The following is a 12,930-nucleotide window of genomic DNA, read 5'->3' as shown; positions in this document are numbered from 1 at the left end:
TTGCCCGCCAGATTCTAGGATAATTTTAGATGTCTTGCAGAAATATTGTTCAATCAATAAAAGGAGATGTGGCAAGTTGACGAGTATAAGAATACTAAATTCGTCGATAGATTCATACGTCTAACTAATTTGGAAATGAAGTAACGTAAATTGATACAACTGGGTTATTTCTTGGACAACCATACAAAAATCGACCAACATTAGGACCAGAAGTTTGCCCTCCAGATTCCGGGATCAGCTTAGATGCTTTAAGAATTGTTGTTCTGTTCTTAATTTTTACTAACTAGGCCTGCAGCAAATAAAAGTTTTTGTGATTCAAAGGTCTTAGATCCAGCACAAGGTGGTTGAAATCAGTATCCACTTAGGACAGATTTTGGTTTGTAGGATTCAACGGGAGAAATTGATAAGATTTAAGGTGAAAAAAGAATGTCTAGATTCAAATACTACTAAATTTAAGAAAGTCAAAGCAATACATAAGAAATATGAATAAACTTATATGCAAGGGCACAAGCAATACCTATATGTACCCAATTATTCCATAGTTTGGCATATTCCATACGACCACAGCTGACAAACAGGTTCCTAATCTTATCTGAGAATATGTCAAGCGTTTAGATTCTGTTCAAACTACTCTGACTCTTTGACCAGGAAAATAAGAAACTATATATACATAAACATCGTGCTCATTTACACGTTTATCGACCAGGTTACAAATGTTATGATGTGAACTATAATCTGCTACCAAGGATCATATTGAACTACAACATGATTTGATCACAACATATCCAGACAAATTGAATCAGATATCTCGTAAAGAATACCCAAACTTATGAATAAACCTCTCTACCAGCTTATCACAGATCGACATCCGAGCATGAGTACGTTCAGCCTGCTCAGGAGATAAAAGCTGCATCCTCACTCCCCCAAGCAAAAAGAAATTAATTTGCAAGTTATTTCCAAGTACTTTTTGGTTGACAGGAATGGTTTCACTTTTTGAGATTCGATAAACCAGACGATCCATGTTCCACAATCTTCAAAGACAACTGTTCCAACAAGCATTGGCAAGAGGCGCCTATTTGTTTCATCACCGTAACCTGCCGAGATGTATGCCTAGACATGGGAGGGGTGAAACACCAACACCTTACAGTTTCAGAGGAGTTGAAGCTTCCATCTCAATTAGGCATTATTAATTGAATTACTCTTGTTCACACCTTGTAGCTCCATTGGGGAATTGGTTATACTACTTACTGACCCCAAGGTTTGTGAACTCAACTGAGGGCTTGCTGGGCATGCTTCAGGATTACCAGTACTCATAGGATGAATAGCCCCTGAACTCAGTTGTGGGCTGAGCGGAGTTCGTTGGTTCATCTGCTGCGGGCTGGCCTGTTGATGTTGCTGTTGCTGCTGCGGCTGCTGGGAATTTTGATTCATTTGTTGTGGGATAGTCGGATTTGATGGAGAGCCCACTGGAGGAGGTGAAACTACAGCCTGTAGAGGCGAAGCTGTCTCTTGCTGCTGCTGTTGCTGCTGCTGCTGCAATTGCTGCTGCTGTTGTATATGTTGCTGCTGCTGTAGCTGCATTTGTTGCTGCTGTAACTGCATCTGTTGCTGCTGCTGCGGGTTCATGTAGAGATTCATACCGGCCATTAGCTTTGGCGGACCCATTGGACCCACCGCTGGTCGCTGCATTGTATTGATATTAGCTCGGTTTAGAGAGCTCAACATCGAAAGACCAGCAGAGCTTGGATGCATTTGTCTAATTCCCGTAATACCACCTAAACTTGACTGTGGGCTCCCCAACAGATTTGTTCGGTTTTGTGCCATTCTCAGCTTGGTTTGCATGAGCGCAGCTTGTTGCGGAGTGAGTGCCCCACTACGAAGTTGTTGGCTGATTGCGTTACTTATATTAGATGCCTGGCTCAGATTTATTGTGTTTTGAGATATACTGCCCATGCCAGCCATGGCTCCCATTGGAGCTGAAATTCCAGGTCCACCAACTCCTCTTACACCTCCCATGCCCATAACATTACCAAGACCACCAAGGGCAGCGATGTTATTGCTAATGTTCCCCATACCCACATTACCAAGGCCCATCATCATTTTCCTCTGCATTTGTGAATGCTGTGGCTGGGTTTGTTGTGACTGCAACTGTTGCTGCTGCTGCTGTTGTTGTTGTTGTTGCTGTTGATGCTGCTGTTGTAATAGCTGAAGTTGCATTGGGGATGGTTTGATATCCATTTGATTACCCAACTGCATGGAATTCTGGCCAACTGCATTTAACTGCGCAATTGGATTCGAAGCAAGCATTAGTTGAGATCTCTGTAACTGTGGATGCTGCTGTTGTATCAGAGGATGTTGATTCTGCTGCTGCTGTTGCTGCTGCTGCTGCCGCTGCAGAGGGGCTAATGGATCAGATTGTTGAGGTCTAGAAGGCATTGAAACCCCATTTAGGAGTCCTTGAGAGATTTGTAATGCTTGAGAATTCCCAGGAGGCAGTGTTCTCTGGCCTTGCATGTTCTGGGGTGAGTTTACTGACGAATTAATACTGTTAGAGGGCCTTGCAAGCTCATTGGACAACTGACCAGAGACCCCTTCAGAGTATTGCTGCAGATCAGCTCCTGCCCCATTTGGTGGCATTCCTGGCACGTTAGCTTGATTACTTGAAGCACGATTCATGCGGATTGGTTTTGGTTGGACATGATCTTCCACAAGGTATCCTTCGCGTACCATCTGCAAACACATTGGTGCAAGGCAATATAAGGACAAGTAGTTGAAGCAATGTTGATCCTTAGCAATTTCTATTTTACGCAGTAAACTTACCAGTGAACTAAATTGTGCTGCAAGCAAGTCCGCAAAGTGCTGTCACAAGAAAATTTCAGGCATAAGAATCAGAAATGCATGAGAGTATTGTAAATTTCTTCCACTGGCATCCCAATTTAAAATGGTTGAAACAAATGAAAGACGACTCTTTAGAAGCTACCATGAGCTCTCCAGTTCTCCGTGTTTCAGATACACCTTACCATATCCACGAATTACACCTAGTTATTTCTGTTACTCACTTTACTAAGACTTTGCTTGGTGAAATCCAATTAAATGTCTAAAATCCAGAATTCATCTGTCGTGAACATCATCAAAGATCGATAAATGCGCATGAAAGGCGATTGTCATCAAATATTTGATCAATTGATCCTAAGATTTGATTAATAAACGTCAGTATTTCAGGATACGTCGCCTTATGAGATATTTGGAAGGTTATACACCATAGTTCAATTCAAACCTGATCAGCATGACGAGATTTTCTACTCAATGTAGCTGCTATAGCAAGATAGCTTGAACAACTATAAGTTCCATCTCAATATGACCTTTTTTAATTAAAATAAAGCTGAAAGGGTTACAATATCTAACTGACTGTATACTTTTGCCTTCATTTAAACTAAATATGTCAATGATGCTGAAACAATGATAGATTTTATTAGTTCCTGCCCAACTAGAAGTGACAACACTCTTGATTTTCTGATGTAAATACCAGCTTACCATCTTAGTGCTGGTTTGATCAAAGTATCCAACTGCTAGCCTTGAATAGATTCAAGCCAAATTTAATGAGTTCCAATGAGTATTGGACAGATTTGCAACATTTAGATTGGCACATGCTAGCAGAAATGGGATTTGAAAGCTCCACCATATTGGAAGATAGATCCAGGAGTTATGGACTGCTTATCATTCTCCCACTTCTCTTTTCAGGGTTTCCATATAGCTTTTAAATTTCAAATTCAGCTCACAACAGCTGGGTTTAGAACGGAAACTCATCCTACTTGATTAAGTAATATGATTGGACAACACAAGAGGAGGGTATCCAGTCTGTGACATAACAAACAAATAGTGTGCTCAGAACTCACAGTATTCGGCAACGTTGGGAGGTAATCCTCAGCAGTAAAATATTCAGCATCTTCTATTTCTCCAATATGCATTGCCACAGTGCCGTCATTCGGCTTTTCTGACATGATCATTCTAGTCCGCACCTTAGGAACATATGAAAAACCATTTCCTAGTAGATAACATCAAGCAGTCAAAGTCAGTTACAATAAAGCAAATGATACAGACTGAGAGTGCATTAAGACAGACCTTGAAGTATGCGCTCTGTCTGCAGAAAAGTCAAGACTCTTGTTTTGCAAACGTTCGTACTGCCACCTACTAGTGATTTTGACAATGACATTTTGGAAGATTCATCCTTGACATTCTCATTGTTTGAATCATTGGAAAGATGTATTAGCAGCTGTTGAGTAGGAAAGGCATTTGGCTTCCTGCTAGAGTACTCCTCGACCTTACTCTTTTTGGGATTAAGTTGAAACCTGAAATTTAGAGACTTTAGCCTTTGAAGATTTTCAAGAAGAGTAAATATCGTGCTTTAGGCACAGTGGTTAAGAAAATTACATAGTTAAAAAAAGCAATCTGATAAATAAGAAGATATACATTACATCTGAAGTAAAAGATTACTTGATTTGACTTGAATAAGGATGGGGTTTTAAAGAACTAATTGAGAGAGAGAGAGAGAGAGAGAGAGAGAGAGAGAGAGAGAGAGAGAGAGAGAGAGAGAGAGAGAGAGAGAGAAGCAGGGGTGATATGTGAAGTTGTAACTCATCATTCCAACCAGAGCTCTATGTACAAGTTTTTATCAACATAAATAAAGTAATACAGATATAAATTCAGGTGTCAGCATTGGATGCCTTTTGCAACACATTTCAGGCATAGTCGTTGGACTAGAGGCAGATATTTGGGTTTAGCTAAAACTTAAAGGGTGCAAGAAGAAAGGAATGAAGAAACCAAATCGGCAACTTAAGCTGTAAAATAGAACAGTTTAAGAGCATGATCAACTTTATCCCAAAAGAAAAACCATGATCATTACTGTAGGAATGGCAGAGAAAGACAAAGCAGAGACCAGGAAAAAAGATTTACTTATCCCTCCATCCCATGTTTTGTCTTGTCCGTATTTTGGACCATATCAAAGTGATCACATAATTTACATCAAATCTGCACTGTATAGCACGATAATGAATTTGAAAAATCAGCAAGAGTCCTACTCGGCAGAATAGGGACCATGTTTCTTTTCGAGCCTTGTCATCTTTGTGCATTCACATGATGGTATTTTGCATAATTTGCAAGAAACCGGGCAAAGAGTTCAAAATTTTAATTAATTCAGTCTCAATTATTCTCCTCCAGTTGTCGTTCAAGAAATAGGGAACATGACAAAGCAGCTGTTGACTCTACCCTTTTTCAACATAAACCTTTGATTACGTTTCTGCATTCTCGTACAAGTATAGCATATTTTTGAGGTTTAGCAGAGAATTTTATGAATATCAGAGCAGCCACTCTCCTAGTTCCACACCCCCCAAACCCACCCACACACATGCACATACACACTCTTCTAGTCTACCAGTAACCTTGTTTGTCCCACATAAGACGGCTTCTGTTGTTATAAGTCTGGCACTTCTAGACCAGAGATATTGAACCAATCAGCTCCTTATAAGGATGGAATACAGTAACAGAAGACTATTTTGAATAAACCAATTACCAAAAGGTAACACATGCATGCGGAGTGGTGTATCCTCTGACCCAAGATGACACAATTTAAGTGCTCTGTTGGACATAATAAACTTGCGCTGATTCACAAAGACAGCTAATTTAAATGGTCACAAAATGTCCCAAAACATACCTAGTTGTCAACATTTCAATTTTGGAGAACCTTTCAAGCATGATTTGGTCAGCTGAATGTGTAGATCCTACAGGAGGACTGCTTGCATTTATTGGAAGACTCATGGTACTGACACTGGCAGGAGAACCAACTCCACTCATCATGGGGGTCTTAGGAACAGAATTGGATCTCCGCTTTGCAGCCATTTGAGCCTGGTGTTGCCGCTGCATGGAATCATTGGCGCTAGAAGTCATAGATGTTGTGCCACCAGCAGGAGCAGCAGATGTGGCTGCTTGCTTCTCCTTCAGTGATTGTATTAGTCCACTAGTCACAGCAGCACCATACTGAGCTCCCATGGAACCGTTAGAAAACTCTCCAGACTTGGACGATAAAGGAGATTGAGGCAAACCTCCTGCAGAAACACGAGGACTTTGCACTAATTTCCTGTTCTGGAATGGATCCTCTTTCCGGAGACTATTTTCAAGAGGCTGACCGAGGCCATTCCAGGGTGCCTGAGGGAAGCCAGATCGTATAAACTGCTGAGGCAGTCTCTGCTGAAGGCGGGCCTGCTGGGAAGCCATAAGGTTCATATCCGATTCCACCACCTGCATCTCATTTTTAGTCCTTCCTGGCTCTAATTTGTCCAATCTCTCTACCTCAGCAGGCTCTTCCTTTAAGTTATACTTTATTCCTTGCTGTCCTGCAGTGAATGGCATTGTTCCAGCTTCCTGGTTCAGACCCCCTTCAAACATCTGTTGCTGATACTTTTGCATACTTGCATTAGCATATGGAATTCCCCTGGGAACTGAATGCTGCTGTAATAAAGAATTCTTCCAGTGCAAATCTGGAGCCTGAGAGCCATCTATTTGTCCCCCTACAAGTTGCTGTTGATTGGAATCAGCACTCATATGTGTAAACCTTGCCCTCTTATTTAAGGAGAGAGGAGAGGCTTGGCCATCATGATTCTCTCTCTTACCATGTAAAGAAGCAGCACCAGAGCTCATAGCATCCGTATATGAGAGCATCATGTCTGGCGCAGTAGGAGAAGCTGCTGATGCATTTAAAACTCCTGACCTATGGTCCTGCATGATTCTTGGACTCAAAACCCCCATTTGATACTTTGGTTGGTGTGATACCGAAGGCGATGCTGGGATAGAGGCCTCAGACCCAAAACTGTTACTTCTCAGTGCCATCATATTGCTTGGTCCATTATTTTGTGGGTTCAGATTCTCATGAGCAGGCTGCGGCACAAGCTGTCCACCGTCTCCTGACCTTGAACTTTCAGGCACTCTATCTACGCAAACATTTTTCCCATGGATTTTATCATTAGATGTGGCAATAACATCTGGAAGCTGCCTTAGTCTTCTCCTCCTTAAATTGCCTATACCCAACGTTAACTGCAAACAGTACACAGCACAGTTTACATATATGAGCTCCTTTTACCACATGAAGATGGATAAAAGCACACTACCTTTGAGGAGGCTGCGTTGTTGCAGAGCCTGTCTAACTTTGGGGCTGGGTCCAAGCAAAGTTGTGGTTGTAGGGCTCTTAATAACCGGGATTCCACTTCCTACAGTATAAATAAATATTCTCTAAATACAAACCATTTGAATGCCACCAAGGAGAGTCGATCTTACTAACCATCATATCACCATATGTCCAAGCACTATCTGAAATCAGCGGAATGTCCTTCACCACATTTTCAAGAGACATTTTTAGACAAATTCTGTTAATAATGGGACAACCAGTGGCTGAAGGCACATTTTGTCCAGCTTCAGAAAAGCACTTCCGATAATCTCGCACCTGCAATCCCATCCCTAATTAAGAAATGAAAGACTACCCTAAATCTCTGTGTAAGTGATTGGGAAAGGAACAGAGAGAGTCACTTCAGAAGGAGAAGAAAGAAAATGTAGAAGGTAACAAAGTTTAAGTCTTCAGTAGGAAAAAGACGATGATGAAGTACAATAACCAATTCTATAGTAAAATCGCCAAACCAGTAAATTGAAGACTTCTATTTTCGAGGTAAAAAGATAAAGTCAAGGACAAAGCTGAGTGATTGGCATCCAGTTAAAAGAGTGTTTTGTTTTAATCTCTTCCCTTAAAGTAAAGATGCAGAATTAGAAGTTTTGAACCCATAATCTAATACTCCCCCTCCCATTTATATGACACAAATAATACTTGGGGAGTAATAACTTTTTATCTTATAAGGATAATTTTAAATGTGCCAGAATATTTTAAATATACAACACTATGATTTATAATATCTTTTATGCATTACCAAATATGTAACTATATTTCAAAAGAATTGAAAAATTGATGTCCTAATCCAAAATGAATATTAGATGCTTTAACTCTTGCACTCCAATTCCCACATTCATTTTGTGAGGGAGGGAGCATTATTTCTTAAGAACAAGCTGGTCTACTAGCATCTCTTAAACCTTATAGGATTGCTCTTCTGGAACCAGAAACCTTACCTCGCAAACTAGGGTCCCATCAACATACTTGCGAGGTATATCCTCCGGAATATCACTGGGCAGATGTCCAGACTCAATTGCCTCCACGTGCACAAATATACAAAATAAAATATTAGATAACAAAACTAGATAATTAAACGAACTTTGTAAAAGCCGGTTATCATTTATGTACCACAAACTTGGTTTCTTCAGGAAGAGTGAAGCGAAGTCCCTCCTCGAAAGAAAAGAGTGACAAACGGAATGGCTTTGATATTGGTAAGCATTCCCACAATCAAGTGGCTTTCACTCCTCCAGTTAAATTAAATATTGACTCAACTTATTATTACAAAAGCTAATTACTATCCAAATGAAAGACTGACCAAACCACAAAGTTTTTGCAGATCAAAAGTACATAGACAGAAAAGTTCCACTCAAAAATGAACATTACGTTTCTGTCTCTCAATCATACTAGAATTTCAGGAAAATAAACTACTGTTTGCTAATAGCTAAACAGCTGTGACTAAGCACTAACTGAAGAACAAAATTTTACAAGCTTCCCAAGGGAAGACAAGAGGATATGGAGGAAGTTGGGTGCTAAATACATGGAATTAATAGAAGCCAGGGAGAAGAGACAGGTGCTGACTGTTATTTTTGGATACCACCACAGAGAGCAGTTCTTTTCCACTTGGTAGTGCAGTGCAGGATGTGACCTTAGTGGCGCATAATCTAAGGAAGAGAAGCAAATCATTTGTAAAGACAAAGAGAGGACAACAACTACAGGCCCATGGGAGCCTTACATCACGGATACGGACCCCGGGCTTTTCTCTAGGTGCTACTAAATACAGAGGCGTTGGAGGTTACCAATGTATGCAGTTCGGAGAACTGTGTCTGTTTTGACATATTTGGGATGATAGAAAGTTGTCTCGTGCGAGTAAATTAAGAATAAAAATATCATAGTTTCAGTTATATATTTGGTGTAAAGAGAGAATTACTTTGGTATAGTAGTTGGAAGAACTTGATAGATGATTGTGGTTGAACAACAATCCCAATCTGTACAGATTTGACAGACTATCTTCTTTTGCTATTGATGCAATTAATTTGTTAAAAAAGAGTTCGGGAACGAAGCAACAGATGATCCACACACCCAGAGATAGAGAGAGATAAGAAAAAAAGAAAGAAAAAGAAAGCTGACAGTACACTTACTGAAAAGAGAGTTTCAGATGCTCTATCATATGGATGCAATAATTTCGGAACATTTTCAGAGACTTGATGCCCATATTCATTCTGCAATCAAGAAGGACGACATAAGACTCAGCCAAAAAGCCTGACAACCACTATATTGTGCTATAGGATGATTAATAACAAACCTCGGAGGCTTTCCCAAAAGAATATCCATCCAGGAAAAGGCACAATGTAAAGGAAACTTCATTATCTGCTCATATAACACAATAAGCACAGCTGAACATTAACTTTTGAAATAAAGATATGAAAAATGGTAAGATAACGGGAGAATGGATGGAGTCACTTGTCCTCCCAATATACATGAAGTCTTTCACAAGATCTTCACTTACCAGGGACTCTGGTAACATCCTTGCTCCCATGAACAACCGCACCCTGTGGCAGACAAGAGGATGTTATCAGTGAAATAAGAAATTTGAGAGATTTTTCAAAAGAAACATAATCTACAATGATTGAACAGAATTTCACAAAAATTATATGTCCCTCAATCTTTATCAAGTTTATGAATGCTCCCTCTATCCCCAAGTGACAAACAAATACACAGATTCATCTATCTTTCACTCACTAAAATGATTGTCATAAAAAAAGAAAAAGACATTTAGTTGCATGATCTATAGATATCCCACTTCATTCCCTCCACTAAGTAGAGATAAATATGAGATGCCATGGTCCATAACTGATAATTGGCCATTTCATTGCTACATAGCCCAAGGAAATGGAATTATCTGTGTCAAGAAAGATCCTTTTTTTATGAAGCAAGAAAGATCCTTTTTTGCCTGGGGTGTTTGCGAGGATTGGGGATAACAACACGTCCTCGAAAGAAAAGGAGAAAAAATCTAAAAACTAAAGCTGCTATACAAAGAGCTCCCCAAGTGAAAATGAGTCAATCAACTGTCTATTAGGGAATAACCATTTGCGGCAAGCTGACAACTAGGTTCTCTCACTAAACCACATTTTAGAACTCCAACTTGATCTTGCTAAAAGTTTGGTTTCATTTATGTGCTTTCTTTATTTATTTTCATTACATAGGAGTCCCATTTACTTTTACTGCAGGTGCATTCACACTCTTTAGGTTTTCTCCAGTCTCCAAATCAACTGTGTGTAGGCAGGGAAGTTCCCACCGAAGTCAACCTCATGTACAAGAGATAAAGTTTAGGAAATTCTAACTATACTCTTTGAGCTCGTCTAGTTTGCTATAAGAAAACTAATCCTGACATAAATTGTGCATTATTACTACAACGTAGGTTTCCAATATAAACTTTGCATCACTGATACATTCTACAATATTAATTCGGTGTTGGATTTCCAAGATAAAACATGTATAGCGGATACCTGCATAACTTCTGTGCTAATCTATGCATTATTTTATATGGGATAGAATGTGAAACAAGAATTTTGTATTAGTATTCACTGTAGTATTATTTACAGTATAATAACCCAAGTATTACGATCCCAGCACAACTAGTCCAGGAACAAAATGTCCCTTTTATATTTTACTCCTCTAGATAGTCACACACGGTTCACATAAAAATAAAGTCATTCATAGTTTTACAATGAAATAAATAGGTTAGGGATGGATCAAAAAGAAAATTTATGGAAATCGCAAAAGTGAGCTCAAATGCAACTCATTTCTTTTTTTGCCAAAAGATATTAGAGGGTAAATTCTAAATTAATAACAGAATCGGGTGCTATAGCAACAGTAAAAGTAGCACAAATTGGGACTGCAATATCCAATTACAGAACATGTGAATAAGAAATTTACCTTGAGCTTTCCAGCAGATGCGGAATTGGATTCATTTTGTGGAAGAACTGAATTCCTTCCTTTGGTAGCTTCAAAAGCGATGTCGTCTTCTTCAGCAGACAGTGAGGTCTCGGGCTGTATTGGTTTGGGCCGGAACCTTGAACCGGTCTTGGAGACCTTAAACGAAATCCCCATTGCCGGAATTTTACAACCGCGACTGATCCGACGTCGGAGACTTAACGAAAAATTATTTGATTCAATTAAAAAAGCTTCAAATTAAGTCAGCGGGTGAAGTAGTCTCTGTGTATTGGGCATAATAACAAGCACAGAGCTGATGGAGAGACCAATTGGGGAGGACCTGAGTCGGGACGTTTTGGGAGTTCCTTCTGTTTAGTTTTGGTAAAAGAAGAACATGATTATTGAGAAGTGAAAAGGAAACGAAGAAAAGGAAGCCCAGGTTGAAGTTCATGATCCAATTCTTTGGGCCCAAATTAGTATTGGGCTGGTATTGACCCGAAAGTTCTTGCTGTAAATACAGCATATTTGATTCCATCCATAAATCCATTTTCTTATAGTCCATTCCCTTTTTTATTGGGAAATTACCATCTATGTCCATTTATAAGTAGCTCATTACAAAAATTGGCCAACTCATTATATTACTAATATTAGCCAATTAGCTATTTGTAGCAAAAAAATATCAAATTTTTGCTTTCTTTTGAGTGGGTTTTATTAGAATAGATTGGGTACATCTTAAGGAGCTTGAATCTCAGTTTGGGATGATTTGGTGAAGTTTTGAGGTGGTTTGAATTGAAAAAATCGAAGTGTCACGACCCGGATTTTCCACCCTCGGGAGTCGTGATGGCGCCTACTAGTGAAAGCTAGGCAAGCCAATCAACTGAATTATTTGCCTTATTTCCATTTTTAAATCCGTTAACAGTTATAAACCAACAGTTAATAATCAACAAAATTTAACAAGTGGAAGACTTAATTTCTAGTTTAATAATAATGCTAATACCATTCCATAACAACACTACCCAAGATTGGTGTCACAACTTCACAGACGGTCTAAGATTACTACAAATAAAGGTTTAAAAAAAATAATACAACACTGTCTCTGGAAATACAAGAAAGACACAAGAATAATAGCTAGAAGGAGACGCCATCGCCAAGGCCTGCGAACGCCTGCAGGACTACCTCGGGTCGTTTGATGGACCAGAAGCAGCAACCTCAGTGCGGTATTCGATCTACAACACTGAGATCTGCACAAAAGAGTGTAGAGTGTAGTATCAGCACAACCGACCCCATGTGCTGGTAAGTGCCTAGCCTAACCTCGGCGAAGTAGTGACGAGGCTAGGACCAGACTACCAAAATATACCTATGTAGTTAAATCATATACAACGGAACAATACAAGTAGAAATGTACAGCTAAGGATAGGAGGGGGAAACATGCTGCGGGGACATCGAATAATAACAGAAGAACAACGATTAATATAAAGATCACCACAGTTCAATTGAAGATAGGAAGGGGGATCATGCTGCGGGGTACAACAAGTATCAACAGAAATCCAACAATTAAGTGTAGAGAAACCATAACTCAGTTATCAATAAAAATCAGGAAATCAAGACAAGTGCACGGCATCACCCTTCGTGCTTTAACACTCTCTCACCAAAACAATGCACGGCATCACCCTTCATGCTTTAACACTCTCTCACCAAAATAATGCACGGCATCACACTTCGTGCTTTACACTCTTCCTCACCCAAGCAACAATCACAAACAATAAGGGCAAGGGAATAAATGAAATCAC

At 39.6% G+C, this 12,930-nt stretch overlaps 1 protein-coding gene across 1 annotated transcript; it reads right to left on the bottom strand.

The window, feature by feature from the left end:
• Nucleotides 1-468: 468 nt before the first annotated feature.
• On the bottom strand, nt 469-11,528 carry LOC109206173 (mediator of RNA polymerase II transcription subunit 15). Its single transcript, XM_019368965.1, has 12 exons — nt 11,144-11,528; nt 9,714-9,756; nt 9,510-9,574; nt 9,346-9,426; nt 8,164-8,244; nt 7,331-7,492; nt 7,161-7,259; nt 5,711-7,086; nt 4,123-4,349; nt 3,897-4,045; nt 2,821-2,859; nt 469-2,730 (listed from the first exon to the last, which is right to left on the bottom strand). The coding sequence occupies exons 1-12, from the start codon at nt 11,315-11,317 to the stop codon at nt 1,177-1,179; spliced, it is 4,050 nt and encodes a 1,349-aa protein (XP_019224510.1). The 5' UTR covers nt 11,318-11,528; the 3' UTR covers nt 469-1,176.
• Nucleotides 11,529-12,930: the final 1,402 nt, after the last annotated feature.

Source organism: Nicotiana attenuata, unplaced genomic scaffold (genome assembly GCF_001879085.1).
Source record: "Nicotiana attenuata strain UT unplaced genomic scaffold, NIATTr2, whole genome shotgun sequence".
NCBI classification, from domain to species: Eukaryota; Viridiplantae; Streptophyta; class Magnoliopsida; order Solanales; family Solanaceae; genus Nicotiana; species Nicotiana attenuata.
The sequence above is the reverse complement of the archived record's forward strand: the minus strand, read 5'-3'. Positions and strand labels throughout refer to the sequence as shown.